The sequence below is a fragment of the Hemicordylus capensis genome, chromosome 6 (assembly GCF_027244095.1).
Source record: "Hemicordylus capensis ecotype Gifberg chromosome 6, rHemCap1.1.pri, whole genome shotgun sequence".
NCBI classification, from domain to species: domain Eukaryota; kingdom Metazoa; phylum Chordata; class Lepidosauria; order Squamata; family Cordylidae; genus Hemicordylus; species Hemicordylus capensis.
In genome coordinates this window covers 88,623,209-88,648,349 of record NC_069662.1, presented here as the reverse complement: position 1 = coordinate 88,648,349, position 25,141 = coordinate 88,623,209, and the positions used below count along the sequence as shown (strand labels likewise).

General features: G+C 42.9%; 1 protein-coding gene across 7 annotated transcripts in view; it reads right to left on the bottom strand.

Annotated features, from left to right (window-relative positions):
* Positions 1-25,141, bottom strand: part of VPS41 (VPS41 subunit of HOPS complex) — a 167,353-nt gene that overhangs the window by 16,207 nt on the left and 126,005 nt on the right. For all 7 annotated transcript variants that reach the window (XM_053259881.1, XM_053259884.1, XM_053259885.1 and 4 more), the window contains 9 exons: positions 22,753-22,845; positions 20,620-20,747; positions 17,295-17,439; positions 14,722-14,763; positions 14,545-14,595; positions 9,537-9,674; positions 6,411-6,465; positions 5,061-5,201; positions 3,775-3,911 (listed from right to left, as the gene is read on the bottom strand). In XM_053259881.1, coding sequence (XP_053115856.1) covers positions 3,775-3,911; positions 5,061-5,201; positions 6,411-6,465; positions 9,537-9,674; positions 14,545-14,595; positions 14,722-14,763; positions 17,295-17,439; positions 20,620-20,747; positions 22,753-22,845 — 930 coding nt within the window. The remainder of the gene's footprint in view (positions 1-3,774; positions 3,912-5,060; positions 5,202-6,410; positions 6,466-9,536; positions 9,675-14,544; positions 14,596-14,721; positions 14,764-17,294; positions 17,440-20,619; positions 20,748-22,752; positions 22,846-25,141) is intronic.

Sequence of the window (25,141 nt, the reverse complement as noted above, 5' to 3'; positions counted from 1 at the left end):
GGCGGGGAAAGCATCTTAAAATTAGTAGACAACCCTAAGAGAGTTATTCTCTTTCCTCCCCCTGAACTCTTTCTGTCAGTAGAAGTGGCCAGCTTAGAATTTAGCAACCGGGTGGAAAATCGGGCCCAGAGCAGAAGAGAGGGGCTGGACGACATATTGGTGGCACTGGTTGGCTTGGGGAGCACAGCCAGGACAGAAAGATGTAAGACTTACATTTATCTGGGGTACTGAAAATCCCAGGACTGACTCTGGATAAATGGTCTTTTTAAGAAATCTATACACAAAAACAAAATATCGATTTTGTCCTAGAGCTTTGCAAAGTATGGCTGCTCAAAATACAGGATACTTCAGATATATATGCCAAGAGTCAAAATTAGGAAATTATTGTTTTATTGCCTAAATTTCAATGTACTCTTGCTCATTCTGGCAGGCTTGTCAGAGTTCCAATTGTGATTTAATTAGAATAAGAAAACACTGCCAGTGGAGCAGCCATTTATTCTCTGCTAGCTAAACACTGCTTCCAGGCATGTGTCACTTTTGATGCATGAGTGGCTCCACTTTAAGAGAATGCACAATTTTATGGCTATATAAATTAAACTGCAGCTGTCAGCAGCCTACTTTATTTATGATTTAATATTCATCTCATTGAAGAGTGAGATATAAAATACAAGCACTTTTTGAATACAGCTTTAACTTACTTCCTATTTAATTCGAGACAGACAACTCTGTCTTGCTCTGCCATGAATATTGGAACACCTTCGTCTCACAGCACTGCCATCATTATTAGGTAGGCTTAAATCATTCCCACCAATGATGACAACAACATTACTAAATTTAGTGATCTTCATACTGCTCATCTAAACACAGTGGTGAACCCCTGAGGCATGGTGTTTAAAGCATAACACGTCTGGATAACAGTATCACCTGGGCCACATAATTCAATTTGGAATTAGCTTAATCATTGCTGCATTGATTTTCTTTTTTCTGGGCATTTTCTGTGATGAGGTAGGTAGGGGGCCACCAATGCACAGATATTGATCATGGCTAAAAGCTCTGTAAGGAAGCTTTTGTCATCTCTACCTTCAGCAATAAAACGGATGATGTGCATTTTGTGGTGGTATAAGGGCACCAGGAACCGATCTAAATGTTGTTGGTTCCCCACAGATTATTTCATGGGCCCAGTGACAACACGCAAAGGCAGAGAAAACTATTGGGTCAAGGCTTTGCGAAGAAGTTAGCTCCATGAAATTGAGAACCAGGAGTTCAAGCTGCAAAAGCCCACGAACACTGGTAGAGTTAGGAGAATTCCCCTGCATCCATGATTTCTAAACAATGTCCTAGAGTTCCTCATAACCTCCTCATGGAAAAGATCAGTAATGTTAGACATGAAATGCAGGAAGATCATGCACTACTGATCTTTCTCTACAATCTGCAGCTAACAAAAGGTAAAGGAAAGGTTGTGCCGTTGAGTCGGTGTCAACTCCTGGCGATCACAGAACCATGTGGTTTTCTTGGTAGAATACAGGAGTGGTTTACCATTGCCTTCTCTCGTGCAGTATGAGATGATGCCTTTCAGCACCTTCCTATATTGCTGCTGTCCGATATAGGAGGCAGCTAATTAGGGTGTAACTAAGACAAGAGTGTTGGATGTTTTCTAGGATGTGTTCTCAGCAAACATAGGCCAATTGAAAGGCCCAATGTCTTGGCCAGTGTCCTATGTGCTTGCGTACCCCAGAACAGGGATTCTCAACATTGGGTCCCCAGATGTTATTAGACTTCAACTCCCATAATCCCCAGCCAAAGGACACTAGGCCTGGGGATTATGGGAGCTGAAGTCCAATAACATCTGGAGACCCAACATTGAGAATCCCTGCCTTAGAACATGTCCTAGAATCTGCAGCAATGTGCAAGATTCTGGGGCAGATGCTCTAGGGTTCCTCAGCAGACATGGATATGAAAAGAATTCCTTGAAGGTAGAAATTTTGGGAAATATTGCTCTCCATCATTTAGATATTGTCTGCAGCCTCCTTAACAGCCGACTGTACACATTAAAACAAGACCATTTCAACATTGTGCATGAAAATCAGTATTCTACATGTACACTTGCCCTAAAATAGCTACCCTTTTAAACAAAGCTTCAGTAATTCTGATTACAGTATAAAGAGGCAAAGTAGTATGGTAACTAGTCTTGTATACAAAGACTTGGAGGGAAGCAAGGCTCTCTCCTCCTTCCTTGTAACAAGAGCCTCTGCAAAACAAGGGATAATAAAAAATAAAAAATGCAAAGGCATTTTGAAGTTGAGCTAGGCATTGGTAGAACAAATGGTAGGAATTGTTCGCAGCTAAGTAATTTGTGGCAACTTAAGGTGTGATTCCCTCAGGCAGTTGGTGTCAAAGCCACTTAAAGTTTTAATTATAATAATCATTAAGAATATTTATATACCTATTCAACACCAGCACAGCATCCCTTCAGTGGCTGTTACTGGTGTGTACCTTATATGTTGTTTTAAGATTTGTGAGTCCTTTTGGGACGGGAACAGTGTTTCCTCTAACAGGGATTCCTAGATGTTGACTAAAACTCCCAGAGTCCCCAGGTGCAATGGCTTTTGCTTGGGGATTATGGGAGTTGTAGTCAACAACATCTGGGAATCCCTGTTAGAGGGAACACTGAGAGGGAACCATCTTATTTATTTTCTGTGTAAACTGCTTTGAGAACTTTTATTGAAAAGCAGTAAATACTGTAAATATTCATAGTCATAGTCATATACTGCTTTTCAATACAACATTCCTAGTTGTTTACATAGCAAAAGGAACGGGAAAATGAGCAAAATGTTCCCTGTCCAAAAGGGATCCACATTCTAAAAAGAAATACAAGGGAGGCACCAGCAACAGCCACTGGAAGTTGCTGGAACACTACTGAGTTGGATAGAAACCATTGCTGTCCTTTTACCAAACAGAAAAGATCCACCACTTTGAAAAGGTGCCTCTTAACCGAATTATCATGTGAAAACTGTACCATATAGCAAGCCATGTGTGTAAGCTCTGTCCCACACGATCTCTAGCCAGGTTTCGCCACATTATTGCAAGCTGTAACAAAACGGATTGCAGTTGCATGGTTCATGAAGCAGGTTTTGCATTTCGTTATGAAACGAAATGCAAAATACTTGAAACGTTTCATCGAGACAGCGGCCAAGCTGGCTGTTTCGACGAAACAAACTTGAACCTTTTTTGCCTATTCCGAGCGCCATTTGGGAGTGCTGGTTTATCTGGGGAGAGCTGGTCTACCAATTGGGGTTGGCAAGTAAACCATGCCTATACTCCAGACTTAAGAGCACTGCAACCTCCTTTGGAGGGCTGGTCTACCTGTCATGTGAGGCGGGTATACAGGCCTCCAGCACGGACAGCACATAGGTCCTGGTCTACCTGCTGCATGAGGACTGGTCTACCTGGCAAACCAGTCCTCTGAGGTGAGCCAACACACTAAATCCAGGGTGAAGGCCTGGTCTACCCAACACAAAATCTCAGTTCCAATCTTACTGATGAGTGTGAGAAGAGAGCTGATATAGAGTTCAGTAGGTAATATGATGAACTTTAAGTTGACTGTAAATTCAGCACTATAGCCTAAATATAATAAGTCATCTTGGCCTGATTATTCTACAACTGTTGCTGACTCCCTGACACAATTGAGTTCTTTCTATTCTTAAAGATGAGATTCAACTGATAGAGGAATGAGAAGAGGAATAGACAAAACCAGACAGAAAACCAGTCGTTTACCTGCAAATTGTAATCCTGGAGAATTTTTACCAATGAATCTCTCAGATTTGGAATCTCCATGCCTTCTTTAATGCGGTGTATTAGGAGAATAGGGTCAACATGGGTCCCGATATTATTTAACAACCCAGTAATAAAAGCTGTAGAAACACGAATGCAAGAAGAGAGGTTAATTCAAAGTGTGCCCAAACCAGAATGTAATGTTGAACTGATTTTCATGAGAGACCTATCTGAGAATGTGAAGACATTGTTTGGAATACTTACTTCTTTAGTGGCATATATTCCTGTTTTAAAGAATAAACAGAATGGTACGCAAACATATACATTTAAAATTGAATACACTTCTATGGATGAGTGACCCCACATAGGGTCTACATTTTCTGATTTAAGTACACTTTCTCTTTCCCTTTACTTTCTATCTACTCTTCTGTGCCTGGGGCCTCTGCCTCCAGCAGCTAGTCTTCTTTCAGGTCACTGTTTCTCAGTTCACTATTTACTTCGTACTTTCAGTTACCCTGCTTCTGGTCTCCCTTAGCTTCCTACCTCAGAGGTAGCATTTAGCCCCTAGTTCTCAGCCTTCCTCTTGCTTCACACACTGTCTCTACATTTTATGTGGACAGTTTTCTCAACTAAAATGGTCTTCGAATTTCCTCATAGCAGTTACACTACGGTCGAGTTTACCCTTCAGCAGTTATAATGTTGATGAACGTTCCATAACATCACAGCTCCGCTTACAAAAGGAAAGATGTTTGTGGATAGGCTAAACATTGCACGCTGCTGGCTAGTCTATTACATTAAAAGTTTCCCTCCACTCCCTCTCATGGAAGAGTAAATGCATTTAGAGTAATTCCTAATTTTTTTCATTTTTTAAAAAGAAGTTGTTATTCTGAGAACTACAAAGATGCATAACTGTCACATAAAGAATGATTTTCTATCAGTGAAGCCCAAAGATACTTGCAGAGAAGATGTAGAGATAGAAAAACATGCTGCCATTTCCTCTAATTTGTCAAGCAACAACACATGTCCCAGCAGCTGTGGTATAATGTCATCACTTATGTTTATCAATGCCAGATGCTGCGGTATGACAGGATGTTTTTTCCTTGATATGTTGTAGTACTACCGTGATTACACTGCAATTCAGCCTCTTGCCCTATGCAAGCTGGCACGATTCCCAAATCAATCTGACTACATTGTTTTTGTACTGCAGAGGGATCAATTATACTCTACACATTTCATTAGAATCACATGCATACACAGTATGTAAATCGAGCAAAGCCTAATCTGCTTACGTGGCTTGTCGATAGAATATAAAATAAGGTCCTCCCAAAGTTCTGCATCATCTTGCTCCTTGGCAAATTCAATCGCTTTATCGACATCATTTAATTCCTCCATGATCATCTTCAGGGCACTTCGGCTATTGCCCATTCTGCCTAGAAAGACAGAGGAAACAGGAATCCTAAACAAACAGCCCATAAAGGTAAAAAAGTTAAGTCTTGGCCCCAGACTTGGAAATGCAAGTCATCCTCTATTTTACTGTCCAAGTTAATTAACTGTAAGGCATTATCTGCCAAGGGTTTAGTCCCAAGTCTGTAGGCCAAGGATGATCTCTGAAGAATAAGGTTTAACATACAAAACAAAGCAAAACCTACAGTTTCAGTCTTACGGACACTTAACTTGGAATAAACTCTATTGTATTCAGTGGGACTTCTGAGTAAATACCTAAAACATTGTGCTGCAAAACTCATGTAAAGTACAGCAAACCATCATTTCAGGATGAACCATCCATAGACTTAAGATTGCCACACAGAATAAAAATCAAGACTGTGGAAGCGCTCATGCTTAGGAGCATCTCTTTCCTACTACTATTCATGACTATATTTGAGTAGCAAGGACATGGACACACAGATATTCTTGGCAGCTTGTCATAATCTGATCTCCCTTCCCCCAGAGGTTTGCAATAGTCTGAGCTGCAGCAGTTTTTGAAGGCACTGTGGGACCTTTATATCTCTGGCCTGATATTCAACAGCTGGTGGTTACACCTGGGATTATAACCTTTTTAAAAATCCTGTGGGTTTTAAACAAGTTAAGAACATAAGAACAGCCCTGCTGGATCAGGCCCAAGGCCCATCTAGTCCAGCATCCTGTTTCACACAGTGGCCCACCAGATGCCGCCGGAAGCCCTGCAACTGGTACTCAGAGGCATCCTGCCTTTGAGGCTGGAGGTGGCCCACAGCCCTCTGACTAGTAGCCGTTGATAGACCTCTCCTCCATGAAGTTATCCAAACCCTTCTTAAAGCCATCCAGGTTGTTGGCTGTCACCACATCTTGTGGCAGAGAATTCCACAAGTGGATTATGGCCCAAGTTGCTTGGGCCTGAGTCTTGGATCAGGAGGGATACAATAATATTTGGTTGAAGATTAACCTACTAGATGCCAAGGAATGGTCTGAAGGCACATGATACAGCCACCTTGCTGAAGTTAAGCAGGTCTAGAGCTGGTCAGTGCCTGGGAAACCCCATGTACACTGCCCCGAGTTCCATAACAGAAGAAAGGTGAGAAACAACTTTAAGAAATAAATGCATTTAACTCTTTCAATGAAAGAAACAAAATAAAAGCTGCACTTAAAATGCAGTTACTTACTCAAAAGATAAACTGTCTCTTCTACAAAGTTTCTCTGCTGGCAGATTTCAAGAGCCTTACAATTTCAAAAGGAGAAAGTTAATAGAATGATAATTTATGTTATATAGACCAACCCCTCTCCCCATAAAAATGAGATTTTAAAGTATTATAAAGGCTCCCTAACACTTTCCTATGAAAATGCATTACTTTTATGGCCAGAATTGTGGATCTTAAAGATATCTGGAACTACAACAGAAAAGTGTTTAGAGTTGATGCTTATGATTAAAATTTCTTAATCTGGGAGCAGAAGGATGTGGCATATTAAGTCCCAGTGGTAATTTGGCAAATATTCCTCCACTCATATTTTTATGGCTCCTTCACACATTACACATTTAGGTGAACACCAAAGATGTCTAACCATGCACCTAAAAATGAAAGGCATGGACATGGTGAATTCATACAATGCACATGTTTGCAAATACATGTTTGCAAATACACTCATCAAGGCACCGGGACTGGCTGCAGATCCCAGCGGAGAGGCAAACCTATGTTTGTCCTGCATGATGCACTTCATTCTTCAATGTTGTACCAAAGGTATCTTTAGAGCAGTTGTCTTCTCTGCTCTCACCTAATTTCCATCACATTCTGGCCGCATTAGAATGCAACGTGGAATTGCAGTTGAATGGGCCAATGGTTCTGCGGCTGTTAGGTTCAAAAGTGGGCAAGTGGGGTTAGGTGCCGCGATGAAACTGAGGGTTCAGATTTGGAACTTCAGCATGAACCTCCGGGTTGTAGTGAGTTTTGTCACTGCAACCCAAGGTTCCAGGCAGCCTGTGGTACACCTGAATTCAGAACCACGGGCTGCTCCCCCTTCACTCAAGAAGGAAGCCTGCACAGCCAGATCCCCCTCCTCTCTGCAGTGACTCACTGACTACAGAGAGACTGCTCTCCAGTATGTCTGAATTTGGACGGGACAGCGGGGGGCACGGAATTGTGGGTCACCCGCAGTTCCGTGCCCCCTGCTGTCCCGTCCAAATTCAGACATACTGGAGAGCAGTCTCTCTGTAGTCAGTGAGTCACTGCAGAGGTCTGTCCTTAAAAGGGGGAATTGTGAGCCTGTAAATAAATACACAGCAAAATCCCTCACGATTTGCATCCTCCTGTCATCTAGACAAAAGGACTGCATGGAGATGCATGAGGAATAGGAGGTGCGCACTGTTCACAGAAAGATAACTATTTCCAATCCCTGAAGGATGAGGAGGACTTGTGAATTCAAAAACTGTTGTGGCGTGGTCATTCTCTCCATTCTAACAGCAATGCCACAGAGACAGCTGGCCTGAACTGAAACGTAAAATGTTTGCTTCCAAACATACAAAATAAAGCCAGCTTGTAAGCTTTGCATTTCCCCTCAGATAAAGCACTAATAAAGTATATTTCATGACTCTGAGTCTAAGCAACGATCCGAACTGCAGTTCTTGGAACTTCCCATTATTTCTTCTACAAGCATTTCCACAACACTTCCTCCTGCCACCCACCCAAAGCTCTTCCCAACACATGGAAAGGAAATCTGGCACTACACTGCCATCATAGCATGGTAGATGGAACATACTCTGGGCATACTTACACACAATTCCACACTCAGCCATGAAACTCATTGAGTGACTTTAGAACAGTCTTTGCCTAATCTACCTCACAAAGCTGCTGTGATCTACATCACTCAATCAATCAATCTATCTATCAAATAATAAAATAAAGTATTATTATTATTATTATTATGTTTACATTTTATATTCCACTCTTCCTCCAAGGAGCCCAGAGCACTATACTACATACTTAAGTTTATCCTCACAACAACCCTGTGAAGTAGGCTAGGATGAGAGAGAAGTGACTGGCCCAGAGTCACCCAGCAAGTCTCATGGCTGAATGGGGATTTGAACTCGGGTCTCCCTGGTCCTAGTCCAGCACTCTAGCAATACTACTACTATTATTATTATTATTACGACTACTACTATGCTCTGCTAAACCAGACAGAAACTATTCAAGGACCCCTGTTATATCATTGCCATAGTGTCAGTAGCTGTGTCAACTACTTTTGGAAGGATTTAAGAGGATATTGGGAGGCTAGACAGAAGACCACAGCCTTCCATCTCGATGCCTAGTAAACAAACCACCCCCCTGCCATAATTCTATGCAAAGCATCAGCCACAGCAATACGAGAAGGGAAAAGAAATCTGCCCCCAAACACAAATTAGGTCAACAGCATCTTTACATTACATCTTTTTGTGTACATCGAAAATGAATGAAATGTGTCCGCAGTCTTCTGTATCATACAGTGGGACAGGCTGCTGGGCATATATCTCACAGATGTTTAAACAGTGCGATGTACTTCTGGTCAGTTTCCAAGCACAATTCATAGTGCTGGTACTTATTTAAAGCCCTACATCGTTTGGAACCTGGTGGTCTCTCACATCTACCTGCCAGTGTGTTGAGGTCACAGGAAACACAGAAACATATGAAGCTGGCTTCTACTGCGTCAGACCATTGGTCCATCCAACTCAGTATTGTCCATACTGACTGGCAGGGGCTTTCCAAGGTTGCTCACACAAATCTTTCCCTGCCTTATCTGAAGATGCCAGGGACTGGACCGGAGACCTTCTGCACGCAAAGCAGATGCTCTACTACTGAGCTACAACCCTCATCTTTGGAGGCCCTCTTCTATATGCCTCTGCTGACTGAGGTGAGGAATATGATTACTGGAGAGAGGGCCTTGTTGGTAGTAATGCCTCACCTGTGGAATGCTCCTTCCAGAGACGCTCTCCTGGTGCCTACACTGATCTCTTTTCAGGATCAGGTGAAGCCCTTCCATATACATTTGGTGGCAAACCTAGGTTTTCTACCTTGGGATATGTGCCCTATACCATTAAGAAGACTTCACTGGATCATCACACAGTACTCTTAAGAACTGTAGAAAAAGCTTCCACTGTACTCTCTATAGACTAATGCAATTCTCATATTTTCCAGCAGAGGGCAGCATAGCATACAGAGTACCCAACGCAAGCAGAGACACCATGGTTAATACAAAATCTGTAACACCAAAAACTTTCATACCAAGTCAGAAAAATGTATCTCTAAAGACATTTCCCTTACCTTTTCTAATGGACAGTGGGTGCTGTCTCTGAGAAATTGAAGTAAGTTTGGCCGGTCATATTCAGCATAGAGGCTGATTTGTTTCTCATGGTACTTTTGCCCTTTGTGATGGTCTCTCTTGAAAAGTTTATGCAAATACTACAAAACCAACCAGAAGAACAAAAATAACAGACACTCATAAAATGGCCCCAGGATCAAAACTGCACTCCAGACCAACTTTAACAGCTCTGCCAAGACATTGCTTTTGGTTAGTTTGCATAGACTAGTTTCATGGGTTAGCTACAAACCTGTAACTCATTTACACCAAAGCAGCCTTACCAAATGTGAAGACACTCCTCTGAAACCAGTGGGCTGTGACGCTGGATGGCTTTTGGTACTGAGCAAGGTGTTTCTCCAACACAGATGAAATCACTGCTTTTTGGTCATCGTATAGAAATTGGGAGTTAAATCAAGAAATTCCCTTGATGTAATCCTTGATTACTTCAAGGATTACATGTAATGTAATGTAATGTAATGGATTAGTAATTTAATCCTTGATTACATCAAGGGAAAGTTTGAGTCCAGGACCACTAGGTTTGTTTGAATTAGTACCCATAGTTAAAGATATTGGGAGATGGTACTCAACTCAAAGAGAGCAGGTTTGCAATTGAGAGGTGCTGTTCAATCCAGTCCTTACTTTGGAGGTTCCAATAGTGGCTGATATTCTGAGTGACAAAATGTTTGCAGAAGGAGGTTGTGCTAGTGCAAAGTGGTGGCGCTAGCTATTTGAGCGAAGTCTGGAGCTTGCATTCCAGACTAGTGTTGTGCTACTCAAGTATTCTTGTACAACAGTTGTGCAATCTGCTAACCGGGCAAAGAGGCACTTTTGAATGTGGCGATTCTCTTTATTGAGCAGGGGGAGAGTAACTGGCCCTGTCCACCCCCAGAATAGTACCTCCAGTGACTGTTGCTGTTGTCGATCTTATGTTTCTTTTTAGAACCGCCCGGAGCCATTTTTGGAAGGATGGCATAGAAATCAGATAGATAGTTAGATAGAGAGCCATCCCTTTAGAGACAGGGAGCCATTTTATTTATTATTTCTCTATATAAACTGCTTTGGAAACCTTTTGTTGAAAAGTGGTATATAAAGATCTGTTGCTGTAATCTGCAGCACACCTCATTTGTTTTAAAAGTAACTGTTGTGCAAGAGCATTACGGCACAGTCTCTTTTTAGGCACAACTATACAGTCCTTTTGCACTACTGCATCTTTGTAAAATGAGCAAACACCTCATCAGTCAGGATGTCAATCAGGGTCTGTGGCACAAGATGCCTTTCGCCAGCTAAAGCTGTCGCACCAACTACAACCCCCCATAGGCAAAGATGGTCTTGCCACCGTTTTCTCTCCTCTTTTGACGCCAAGATTAGATTACTGCAATGTGTTAGATGTTGGGTCCCCTTTGATAACCAGTTGGAAATTTCAGCTGGTTCAGAACATAGCACTGAAAGTCATTAACTGGAATGTGCTGGTCAAGTATATCTTAGGAACATAGGATGCTGCCATATACTGAGTCAGACCATGGGTCTATCTAGCTCAGTATTGTTTTCACAGACTGGCAGCGGCTTCTCCAAGGTTGCAGGCAGGAATCTCTCTCAGCCCTATCTTGGAGAAGCCAGGGAGGAAACTTGAAACCTTCTGTTCTTCCCAGAGCGGCTCCATCCCCTGAGGGGAATATCTTACAGTGCTCTCACTCTCCCATTCTTATGTAACCAGGGTGGAGCCTGCTTAGTTAAGGGGACAAGTCATGCTTGCTACCACAAAACCAGCTCTCCTCTCCTACCAGTGCTAAAGATTTGCTAGCATGTTTCCAGGCACAATCCAAGATGCTAGGTTTAGCCTTTAAAGACTTCATCCAGGGTACCTGAAGAATAGTCTTCTCCAGTAAGAATCCCAGCTCTTTGCTTCAAAGGCTCTTCTCTAAGTGCTCCAAGGTTCAAAGAGAGGCCCTTTTCAGCGGTGATGCCTCACTAACTGAAAGCCTGTTCTAGACAGATCCTCCTGGCACCAGCACGATTGACATTTTGATGCCACGTTAAGGCCTTTAAAAAAATTTCCAAGGCTTTTAATAGCTAAACTATGGCCTTGCTATTTTATTTAATTGATTCTGACTGTTTTACTGACTGCTGCCGTGTTCATTTTATACAAGTTTTTTTATTTTGTATGTTTCAACTTGAATGACATCTTTAGTTTATTTTAGTTGTAAACCACCTTGGAGATGTTTTAAGTAGAAAAGCAGAATACTTTATTTAATATTTATTTTATACCCCATCTCATCCTAGATTAATTAGATTTATGGTTTTAAATGTTTAGTGTTGGTTTTTACATGATTTTAATGTTAATGATTTTAATGTTTAAATGAAATTAATTCATTTAGTTTTGATTTTAATTGTTTAACAGCAGTGTCAAAGAAGATTAGCAGATACGAAGCCAGAATTACAGAACACAGGCAGAATCTCCAATTTCAGTCGAATCAGAGACGTTTCTACCAAAGCATAGAAGGAGAAACTGCAAGAAACGTAGAAACACCAAATAAAGAAGAAACAGTGCAATTCTGGGGGAAATTATGGGACAATCCAATAGAAATAAAAATCCAATAGAAATAAAAAAGCAAGCTGGATGAAAGAGGTCGAAAAATGTAACCAACAAATGCAAGATCTAATAATAACACCAGAATTAATAAGTGAAAGAGCAAAGAAAATCAAAAATTGGACTGTGCCAGGCAACGATGAACTGCATGGCTTTTGGCTTAAACACCTAACAAGCAATGGCGGCAGCCTCAGCAGTGGGCAGTATGGAGGAGGCCAGAATGGCTGCGCTCGTGGGGCCTGATGGGGGCTGTTTGGCTGCAGCTGCCCCAGAGGCGGAGCCCACAGGGGGGGCGGCCCAAACAGAAACGGCCATACTGGAAGAGGCCATGGCCGCCAAGGCAGAAACGGCCGAAAGAACGGGAGCGGCCGCAATGGTGGCGGACTCCTCCGAGGTGGCAGTCCGCTCGGTGAGGGGCCCTCCTTGCGTGGCTGTGGGCTCTGCCGAGGTGGCAGTCCCCATGGTGGGTGTAACGGAGGCGGCCTCGGCCGAAATGGCGGAGGCAGCTGAAAAGGCGGAGACGGCCGAAATGGTGGAGGCGGCCTCAAGGGCGGCGGGCTCCCCAGCGGCGGCGGCCCGCCCAGCCGCAGCGGCCACGGCAGTGATCAGCGCCGCAGGTGTGGCAGGGGTGGCAATGGAGGATGGCTGTGGCCGCCTATCTGCCGATCGTCCCGCCTGGCAGGGGAGGGCAATTGGGGGAGAGGTGGACCAGGAGGGGCCTGAAGCCTCTCCACAGGAATAGCCCGGTGTGGATGGGCATGGGGGGGGCGAGGGGGAGAAGGGACCCGCTCCCCCCAGCCGGCCCGCCAACCACGTGTGTTCCCCGGTCTCCCGGGCGCCGCAGTGAATCACTGCAGGCGGTCTGAACCAAAATCCTCTCACTCTGCCGCAGAGCAGGCAGAGTAGCCAGATTCCTCCCCCCAGCCTCGCTCTCCTTTTTCTTCCCTTTGGGAAAGTTCTTTTTCCTCTTTCCCTGACCATGTGGTTCAGGGGAAGAAGCATGGTGGCACCTCTTATGAGATTTTTTCTTTCTTTCCTTTGGGTCTTCCCCGGTGCTCTCTGAAAGGGATCCCTGTAGGGTATCCCCCGCCTGAGAATGATCCATGTAAATGAAAGGAAAGCTCACCAAAAGAGTAGAAAGGATGGTCCCGGGCAGAAGCCTGTCCAGGTGCGTCTATTCAGGAGCTAAGACAGGAAGGAACTGGGGAAGTGCACCTGGGCATGCTGGGAGAAGGGGATGGATAATCACCTATCTAATCACCTGAGACTTCCTGTCTATCTGGAGCAAGGAGCGGAAGATTACCCATTGTGAGCCGTGACCTCCTACTTCGAGGGAGAAAATAATAATACAATAAAGTAACTACAGCAAAAACGGGAGCGGTGGAACTAGGAAAATGGTCAAGCATGGAACCGAGATTGCATAACCACGGTCACTGACCACAGGATTCTGTCACATATACCCTACTGCAAGTGGTTTTTAATTATAAGACTTTTTAGAAGTCCACCTTGGCTTAAAAGTAGGGATATAAATATAACTGATTGATAAAAAAACAATCTCTTTCCAAGCCAGGATCTGAAACCAGAAGTAAGCTCTAGCTGGGGATGGGGGTAGGGGGGAAGACATTTTACAAGGGATTTTGCAAGGAAGAGTCAGTGGACACAGGAGGCTCACCTATAGGGATGTACACAAATCAAGGTTCATGCACAAGTTCGGTGCTGAACCAGTTCAGGCAGGGTCCGAACCGGTTTGGTGCTGAGGGGAGGGGAGCAGGATCTTGTTGGTGTGTGTGTATATATATATATATACACACACAAATATATACATACACACACACATACACACACCCCATATATATATATATATATATATATATATATATATATATATATATATATATATACCGGTCCGAACCAGTGTGGTGCTGAGGGGAAGGGAGCAGGATCTTGTGGGTATATATATATATATATATATATATATATATATAGAGAGAGAGAGAGAGAGAGAGAGAGAGAGAGAGAGCGAGCGAGCAGGTACCTGCTCTTGTCCCAAGTACCTGCACATGGCGGCAGCATGCACGTAGGTACTTGTGAGAAGCACCACTGCAGCAGTAAGTTGCATGCAGCGGCAGCGAACAGGTACCTGTTCTCTCTCTCTCTCTCTCTCTCTCTCTCTCTCTCTCTCTCTCTCAAAGATCCCATTCCCCACTCCCCTCCCTGCAGTGCCAAACCTAGGCACGAAACTCGGTTTGTGTACATTCCTACTCACCCACCATCCCTTCCCCGGAAGTACTTTCTGCCCACTTATTTGTCTACTTATGCACCAGGTTACACCAAGACAACACCTGTTGAGAGCAACATAAAAACTGCTAAACCACCATATTTACCACATGCTGCAATTCAGGCCTGTTTTTCAGTTCTTCCACAACTTTGTCAATCTAAAGGCAAAAAGAGTTAACATATTCAGTTAGCCATTTTTGTGATGAATGCTTTCCCCACATTACTGAGAAAGGATGATAGGAGGTAGTCAGCCAATGACAACATAATTAAATGACTGTACTCACAGAGATTTTATCTTCATTATCCAAAAGCATGTCAACTGCTTGCTAAAAACAAACACAATGTCCATGACAGAGAACAGGGATGTAAAATCACAATTTTACATTTTTATACATGCTTATAGATTTTGTCTGAATTATCTCTGGTTTGAAGACATTGCAATGTGAGTTACTGTACATGATGGGAAGGAAAAAGGCAACTAGTGTTGGTGGGAGAAAAAGATGCAAGTAGATTTATTATGTGGTCCATGGCTGCAATCCAAGTCCATGTGGGATGCCCATGGCCAGTACGGAACACTTTCCCCGCCTTGACTGACAATGGGAGAGTCCCATGTGTACTGGATTACAGCCCAATTCTGTAGAAATGTAATCATCATAGATTTATTGTACTAGAACACTTATAAAAAGGTGCAAGCTAACAATATTATTCCCTGGGCAATCCCCTTTGAAAAGCATACAGCAGCAATGTATAGGAGGACCTCAATATTCACGGGGGTTCCGTTCTGTGGTTGTACCCCAGATATGGAAACCACAAATATCAAGGCATTATTTCAATGAGGAATTGGGAGTTAGGTCCCCAGTTGCTGAGAAAATGTGGGAAAATGCTGATTTTGCGCCAAACTGAGGGCAGGGATGTGGGGCAGAGCTCCTTATCACGCTTTGCTGCTCCCCCCATGTCGCGCTGTGCCCCTGGAATACTGGAAAACTGCATGAAAATCTCCTTTTTTGTTTTGTTTTTTTAAAAACGGGAGCCATTTTGTGGCTTCGAGAAACAAAACGGTGGCCCGAAATGACCTCCACAGTCATTTACAGCCATGTCCAACCCATGAATACGTGAGGGGTGTGTGTGTGTGTGTGTGTGTGTGTGAAGCATATGCCAAGGTCGGGTGTCTTTCACCTGACCGTGGATACGCGAATCCCCATATAACAAATCCATGGATAAAGAGGTTTCCCTTTATAGTGGATTTTATCCTAAGGACTGATCAGATGATAATTGGAAATTTACCCAAAGAAATGCCTGCAGGCTTGCATACTCCCAATCTTGCACTGCTTCTTTTACTGCAAGGAGAAGTGACCAATTGAACTAGGGACCTCTGCACGAGGGATGTGCAGAATGAGCGAGCTTGAAACAGAACAACCCCATTCCCAGTTGGAACATTCTGAGCGCAATTTTGGAGGCATTTCCCCCTTGCAGGCTGGTTTTTGCACTGGGTTCTGATGACTTGCAATCTGCTTGCTTCTTGGTTGGCTTGTTATCATACAAATCAAGTTTATTTGTATGATAAAAAGCCAACTAAGAAGCAAGGAGATCGTGAGCCAGTGCTAAAACCAGTCAGGAAGGGGAAAACACACCTCCAAAATGGACCTTGGAATGCTCGGGACTCTAGAAATGTTCTGTACTCATTCTGATGGAACCACTAGCTCACTCGATTGTTCCGATGGAATGTTCTGGGCATTTGCATTCCACTCTAAGCTCAGAGTGGAACGTAAATCCCATTCTGAGAAAATCCTTATTTTGCATGTATTGGAGCAGTCACCCCCAATAAGCTATTCACACTAATAAAATGCAGCCATTCACTTTTTCCTGTGGGAAAAGAGAGGCAATGGAGGCAGTGTATGAGTCTGACACCCTTGATCTCTCCCTAGCAATAATCACAGCTAAACAGGTCCTAAGGTACAACAGGTTAGAATTAAGAATATAAGAACAGCCCTGCTGTATCAGGCTCAAGGCCCATCTAGTCCAGCATCCTGTTTCACACAGTGGCCCACCAGTTGCCGCTGGAAGCCTACAAGCAGGAATTGAGGGCATGCCCTCTCTCCTGCTGTTACTCCCCTGCATCTGCCTTAAGACTTGAGAAACAACAGCTGAGTGGGTCAGTTCGGACAATACTTTGCCCCCTATGAAATAATGTTAGCACACTGTGAGGGCCATATGTCTCCACCCCCACCATGCTGTTCCTTCATCTCATGATAGCTGTGGTCCATCTGCATGACATGTCTTTATTTTTTGAATTGAAATTAAAGAATGTGAAGCTTCACAAGCAGATGAGCCAGCAGCATCCAGCAGAACGTGGTGAGAATATCTACACTGTATGTGTGATGTGTGCTAAATTAAAATGTGTTTCCTCAGACAGTTAGCACTCTGGCCCATTAAGCTTCACATCTGTCTGAAAACGATGTAGGGTTCTTGCAGCAAAGGCCTGTTTTTTCCAGCATCTTGTGGTTTAGCTCTCCATTGTCCACATGTTGCTCAGACAACACTTAGAGTCAGATTTACAGTATGGATGCTGGCAGTACAAAATATAAAATTATGACTCCAAGTTTACATGGCATTCTACACACACACCCCAACCACAATACCAAACATGGCAGGCTTTAATTTTCTAAACTTTAGGATCCCTTGGCATAAACCCACTGTAAAAAAGGATTTTGTGAAAATACAACCAATTCAGCGATTCCGTTATCAGAATTTAGCCAAAGCATAAAGTTCAGTCAGCCAAACTCTACTTTTCCGTCTGCTAAAATTCTTACAGACGAAAAAGTGTTAAAAAAACCCAACCACTTGAAAGCCATCATACCTCTGAATCAAACTCCATTAGTAGAACAATTTTGTCCCTGATGGAGCTGAAAAGATTGTGTTTGTGGATCAGCAGGAAAACATCTTTATGTCTCAGTGTGAGGTAAATTTCAAGGGCCTTTCCATAGCGTTGGTCATAGGTGTACCTGTTAAGGAGGATCATACGTTACAAGCAGATCTACACACAGGCTTTTTGAGAAAGCAATCCAGCAGCATGGAAAATACTGCTTTGCAAAAAGGAAGTCACAAATGGCTTAAACATTCCAGCATCATTTACAAATAATGGGAAACACTTTTCATCAACATCTATATGTATTAGAAAAGTCACTGGGCCCTCATTTCCCCCCACTCAGTATTCTTCCATACAGACCACAAATAGCCCATTGCCCATTCTCCATCTTTTGATTAAGCAGGAATGCTTCCAGGCTAGCCAAAAACTGAGTAAAAAATAAATTCAGGTCAATGAAGGGACACTTTCCTAACTTTAGAGGTAGCCTGTTTATTTTTGTAGCACCTGCTGAATGCATACACTGATGCAGTAAAGCACCTACAATCATGTTTATTCTGGCATCAAGAAAAAAGAATCAAGGCTATTTTAAAAAATCAAGCTACTATGCAGAGCACTAAGACTTGAACCACCATGAAAAGTTATCAGAGGACCTGGATTTTCCATCCAGAAGTCCACCATAATTATGCCCCCTTCCAATTCTGGATTCTAGAAGCCCCTGTTTTGCCAGAAAACTTGCTAGGATCTGGTAGGTTCTGGAATTCTCCCTCAAAAGCCTCCTATCCTGGCATGGTGTGATGATATCTCACCAAAGTCACAGGCTCCATTCCAGTCTGGACAGAACCACAAATCTGCTGCTAAACTCTACATTGTATAAAATTTGGTGGCATTCCAACCTTAACTGGCTTAACTGCAGTGCCTGCTCCCCATCAGAAACTCTGGGAACGGTAGTTCTTGTGGGTGAGGTCAGATGCCTCTGAGAATGTTTAGCACTTTTACAAAGCTGCCAGTCTCACAATTCATTGGATGAAAATATGATGCTTAGGCTTTTGGAAAGCAAGAATTGTATTATAGTACCTTGTATTATACACACCCCAAATCGGTTTCAGAATGGTGAAGAGACTGGTGCTTCTGGGACACTAGGCTGATATAATGTGCAATACAAAGGAGGTTCTCAAACTATGTTAGAACTACTGACTGGAGCCATTATAGACCAATAAGGGAGCCATTCTAGACCAATAAATAAACAGAGCATTCCAAACCCAAGGGCCGCTTCTCACATTAGGTTTTTCTTAAATTCAGTAATATATTGGATGAAGAAAATGAACGTATTCGTAGGGATGGCATACATTTTAATGGACTCAAGTATGTGGAGTATTTATTTATTTTTGTTGTTGTTGGGTTTTTTTAAGGGGGAGATATGATGCTGCTCAAAACAAAAGCACAAGTGATCTAGCTGACAAAGTCTTTGGCCTGAAGTTAGGTAGATAATCACAAAGAGGAGGGAATATTTGAGTGTCGCAACACAATACTGGACCTTAAGGACACAGAATGTAATATAATATAGTATTTAAAAAGCACAGAAGGGTTGCCCAACTGATTGCCCGCATTGATAATCAATAGAAGGGTTTTTTGAACACACCACTTCCAACATTGCACTGACTGTATGCTATCAAGAATACAGTGGCAGGGGTTGAAAATTTGTCCCAGACATTTTATGTTTGGCTGAATGCAGTTTTACTACGTCCTGCCCAAACAATATTAACTTGCCTCAAGTCGAGTGCTTATCTTGAAAAGCCAGTGTAGCACAAACCAGGAATGACTTTAAAAAGCAAAAACAAACCCTGATTCCCAGTACAGATGAATGAAGAACATCCATCTGGATGTTCTTTCTTTCCTTTTGTACTGTAGCCCCTCTGCTACAGACGTTAACATCTTTTAAACAGCCAGTTACTTCAGAAGTAAAGGCAAAGTGTACCAGCGAGTCGGTGTTGACCCCTGGCGACCCAAGAGCCCTGTGGTTTTCCTTCGGTAAAATACAGGAGGAGTTTACCATTGCCATCTCCTGCGCAGTATGAGATGATGCCTTTTTAGCATCTTCTGATATCGCTGCTGCCCGATATAGGCGTTTCCCGGGGAAACATACCAGTGGGAATTCAAACCGGCAACCTCATGCTTGCTAAGCAAGTCATTTCCCCGCTGCGCCATTAGATGGCTTACTCCCTTCAGAAGTAATTATCCTTTATCAATGCCCCCACTGGAAGTTTCTTTTCCCTTTACATATTAAATTGAATAGGCTGGAAACAGGGGTGTAGCTAGGGGAGAGGGAGCCCGTGTACATCCCTCTCTCTGGTGGCCCCCCCGAGAGAGGGAGATAATGAAGAAAATAGGGAGGGGTGAAGCTGGAGGGCTCTCAGGAGCTTGGGGCCCGTGTTCTTTGAACCTTTTCGCTCAATTATAGCTACGCCCCTGGCTGGAAAGTAAAACTTTACCATGGCTTCTTTAATACTGTTTATTCTCCTTAAACTGCATGGGAAAGGATATATTTTTAAAATGTAAGCAGGTACAACTGTTGCAATATTAATCTTAGCTTACTGGAATGCCCCTAAAAAGCAGCACTCCTGCTGCCCAAGAATACGAAAACGATGACAATTTATATACCACTTTTCAACCAAAGTTCCCAAAATGGTTTACATAGAAATAAATTAGTAAATAAAATGGCTCCCTGTCCACAAAGGGCTCACAATCTAAAAAAAGAAACAAAAGATAGACACCAGCAACAGCCACTGGAGGTATGCTGTGCTGGGGATGGATAGGGCCAGTTGCTCTCCCCTGCTAAAGAAAGAGAATCACCACTTTAAAAGGTGCCTCTTTGCTCAGTTAGCAGGGAAACAATGCATCTGACATTGGGGAGGAAGGACCCTCCTAGTCCTTCAGAAATGAAATCACTGAGCCCATTTTAGTTTTGAAGCGAATGCACGCATACTAATTTTAAAGTTGCAAAATTATTTCCTTTTGAAACAGATTTTTTGGCCTCCCTGAAACAGATTGTTTGTTTGGTATACTGCTTTTCAAAATCCAAAATTTCAAAGCTCCTAGAAGAAATTTAAGCAAAAACCAAAACAGAAACAAAGCAAATGGGGGGGGGGGAGAACTAATTTTATATAGAGAAAAAGCAAAAGAAAAACTGCAGTGATCCAAGCAATATATATGGGGAACGAACTAGAATTAAGAATGCTTGATTTTTCAGAGAATAGAGACTGTGACAAACTCTCGATGAAGGCAGCCATTCAAATGCAGTATGCCAGCACAGACTTACAGTTCAGCCAGTGTTTTCAACAAAGTCCTGTTCTGTGGATCTTTCTTCAGGTGATCCACTACTGCCTGGACAATTATCATGTTGTTATAGAGATTTCCAGGCCACTCCTTAATTAGTGTTGCAAACCCCTTAAAATGGAAAAGGTGGTTATTTAACTGACATTTACAAATGCCTGCCTAAAAAGTTCATGAATGGCCTTTGCTAGGTTTTTAAGACGTTTCAGCTTTTACATTGCATAAAGACATTTCCTTTTCCTGCCATAAACAAAAGACCTTCTCTTAACTATGTGCCCAAGTACATCAAATCTGGACACCGAGGGCAGGCTGGAAGACATTTTCAGTGGCTACCCAACCCTAGCAGGAAACTTGGGGAAAAAAATCAAAGTATGTTTTAGATACATTTCAAAGCCTTTTCAATGACTGAATCAAAAGCCTTTTTGGTTGGCAGTGGTTGTTTGGGATTTGCATTATTTCTACCTGTCTTTTATTTCTACAGAAGCATTTTAAGTGTTTATGTTACTTCCTCCAAGCCTTAGGGATGTGGATACTTTTATTATTTTTATTATTTTACATTTTGTATTCCGCTCTTCCTCCAAGGAGCCCAGAGCACTGTACTACATACTTAAGTTTCTCCTCACAACAACCCTGTGATGTAGGTTAGGCTGAGAGAGAAGTGACTGGCCCAGAGTCACCCAGCAAGTATCATGGCTGAATGGGGATTTGAACTCAGGTCTCCCCGGTCCTAGTCTAGCACTCTAACCACTACACCACACTGGCTAAAAAGCAACAATTGCCTGCCACTTCATTGTCTTTTTTGTTCTTTAGGGGCCTGAGAAAATTCTCGTTTTTCACACCCCATCTCTTCCATGATAAAAGGGTCGCTAAGGGTGCCTTGCTTGAGGCCCCTAAAATCCTGGAGCTAGCACTATTGGAACGCCAGTTCCCCCCCGCCGCCCATTTCCCTTCTTATTTCAACTCCAGTAGAGACGAATGAACATTTTCAAAATGAGCTGCTTGAGTCTCTGTAGAAGTGATCTGTGCTCTCGCAATAGATGCTTGCAGATTACCCTTTATTAAGTGATATCTCTTATCAAAGTGTGCATGTAATCACTAACTAAGCTGATCACCTATATCCTCTTACCAAGTGGTGAGGATCTCTCTACCACTTGCCTCCTTCCCCAGATTTCTGATCAAATGATGAAATGTGAAAAATGCTCTTGGCGAAACACATGACCAGGTTACCCAGACTGATTATGTATTATATATGAAGCTGCCTTATACCAAGCCCAACCATTGGTTTATCTAGCCCAGGATTCTCTACTCTACCTGGAGAACTGGCAGCAGTTCTCCAGCGCCTCAGGCAGGAGTTCCTTTCATCACTTGCTACTTGCCTTTTAAAAAACCTTAAAAAACTAGAGATGCCCAGGATTGAATCTGAGTCCTTCTACATGCCAGGCATGTAGTCTACCCACTAAACCAGGATTTCTTAACCTTGGGCTCCCAGATGTTGTTGGACTACAACTCCCAGAATCCCGACATGGCCTTTGTGGCTGGGGATTCTGGGAGTTGTAGTCCAACAACATCTGGGGGCCCAAGGTTAAGAAACCCTGCACTAAACTATTGCTTCTCCCTCTGTAGATGAGATGAATGCAACTCATTCTGAATGAATGGCAAGACATTCCTCTCTACAGAAATAAGAGAAAGAATTGCAAAAATTGCTATTCCATAAACACTTGGGCAAGTTACCATGTGGTAAATGGTTCTCACATTCACCCATTCTAAGCAGCCCACAGATCTTACATTGCTTTAGAGGTAACATACATTAACTATGATGGTGCTGAGTGATTCTTGCCAATGTAGCAAGAGCAGCATCTGCCAAAACCTACGATGTGCATGGCATCATTGTGCCATATCTGCTAACACTGGCAGAGAGTGCCCAAATGGCGTGGTCTGTGCAGCCGTGCCAACACAAAACCATGGCCTGGCTCACATTTCAGATAGTCCCTGTAGGTTGTGTCCTGAGGATGTGCCTTGATGGGAGGTTCTGTACATCATCTAAAGCTCTGCTTTACCAGTGGCCAGCTAGAAACAGGTCACTGTCCCATATCAACGGCCATTAAACAAAACATGGTACCTCATAGTCACTCTCCAGAAATTCATGAAGGACCATTTCATAAATGAAAGGCTTCAGGATTGAATCCTGCCTTGGCAAGTAGCGGCTAATTGCCTAAGGGAGGAAGCAGAACAAAACAGGTTCAACATTTCATTTGACATTGTTTCTGCAGGAGGAGAGTTCCTAAATTGTTATGAGAAACAGAAATCCATTCAAATGTTAGATTGAAGGCAGGTCTCACAATAAAAGTAACAAAAAACCCGACCTGTGACAGTTCTAAAAGGTTGATTCACATGATCCAAGCAGCACTTAATACATTCAGGCATTGTTTACAAACAACTGTATTGACACTGCTGGGTAGGGCAGGCCAAAGCATGAATTCAAATAAATGACAGCATTTCGATAACTGAGTTTCATGTAGTGGGATAGTACTATTTGCAAAAATTGATACTCTAGGCCAGGGTTTCTTAACCTTGGGCCCCCAGATGTTGTTGGACTACAACTCCCATCATCCTCAGCCACAAAGGCCATGTCTGGGCATGATGGGAGTTGAAGTCCAACAACATCTGAGGGCCCAAGGTTAAGAAACCCTGCTCTAGGCCTATACAACTTGTGATTCATCAGGCAGAAGGCAGCCTACCAGCAACTTAAACAACATGAGATCTGAGGTTTTGCTGCTTCTGTCTTGACAGATAAAAAGGGAAGGGGCCATCTAGCATCTGGTCAGCTGTATTCTGATGATGATGATGATGATGTAAACTTTATTTGTTATCCGCCCCATAACAAAATGTTCTCTGGGTGGCTCGCAACACAGCATTAAAACATGAAATAACAACAGATAACACATTTCCAGACACCCAAGTCTGGAAAAATCCCAGATCCCTTATACCACACACATTGTGGAGTTAAGCGAGTTGCAGCAAAGACAAGGAATGGTTGCACTGTAGTTCATAGGAATATAGGAAGCTGCTTTATACAGAGTCAGACCATTGATCCATCTAGCTTAATATTGTCTGCACAGACTGGCAGCAGCTTCCCTAAGGTTGCAGGCAAGAATCTCTATCAGCCCTATCTTGGAGATACCAGGAAGGGAACTTGGAACCTTCTACATGCAAGCGCTCTTCCCAGAGCGGCTCCAACCCCTAAGGGGAATACTTAAACATGTTGTCTCCCATTCAAATGCAAATCAGGGCAGAGCCTGCTTAGCAAAGGGGACAATTCACAAACCACAAGATCAGCTCTCCTCCCAGTTCTGAGCAGATCCGTATTTCCTCCTGTGGGGTATTGGGTACATCTCTAGTAAGGGAAGGAATCAGTGTTCTCTCTAGTTCTTTCATCTGTGTGCGGAATGAGTTTTGTCCTGGGCAGCCGTCAAGGCAGTGTATGCACATGTGCATTCAGAGCGGGGCCTTCCCGATTCAACCTAAGTGGGATCTAAAATTAACTGAGCAGAGATCAAAAAATGTGTGAGTGCGCACACGGCTTAGAGGGAACACTGGAAGGAACTACATTTGGGAACAAAACTAGAATAAAACATTTGATTCATCTTTCTACTTGTGAACGAGAATGTGTACACTTTTTAAAACAAACAAATGCAGAAACAGAAATAGGGTCTAGGAGGATAACAGAAACCAAACCAAATCATACCTGCAGGGACAATTCTGTTGTACAAAAGTGATCCCAACGTATTCCCACAGAATGCATTCCCAAAGCAGCACAGAAAGGGCTGATACTAAATGCAACACATTCCAAGTGCATTTTAAGTGATGCAACCCCAACAAAAAAACAGTAAAGTGTGTGGGGGGGTGCGCTAACCTGTAGCATAGACAAGCCCCAAGAATCATATTCCATAAAACAGAACAGACCACCTTTCTACATAATGTACCAGAAATATATTAAGTACATTAATATTGGCTGACTACAGCAATGATTTCTATTAAGCCTAGAATCACAGCACCCCAAAGACTAGAAACAGTGCAAGAGAAGTAAGAGTGGATCATGCTACTACTGCAGCTCAACTGAGGAGCCAATCACTTAGCATTTTTGGTTTTTTTCCTACTTTCAAAAAGGTGAAAACAACCAACTGTTTAGAAAGGCAGTAATTTAACAGAAAGGCTTTTTGGAAAGCCTACAAGTATTTTCTAAATTTTACAGTCTGCTGCATAGCATAAGTGGAGACATCACATCCAGGAAGGAAATAAATCCAGAAGGGAGTGGTGATGGTGAAAATAGCATATCACAATTTTACCTATACACGTTTTGAGTTCCCTTATTGGAATGAAATAGACACAAACCTGAGAGGTTATCTTCCAATCCGGCAAAGTGCACACCAACCCACTAAAAAACCCATAAATAGTGCTGTTGTCTCTCCCACTATCTTTAATTCTATAAGAAGGCAGACGTTAGAAGA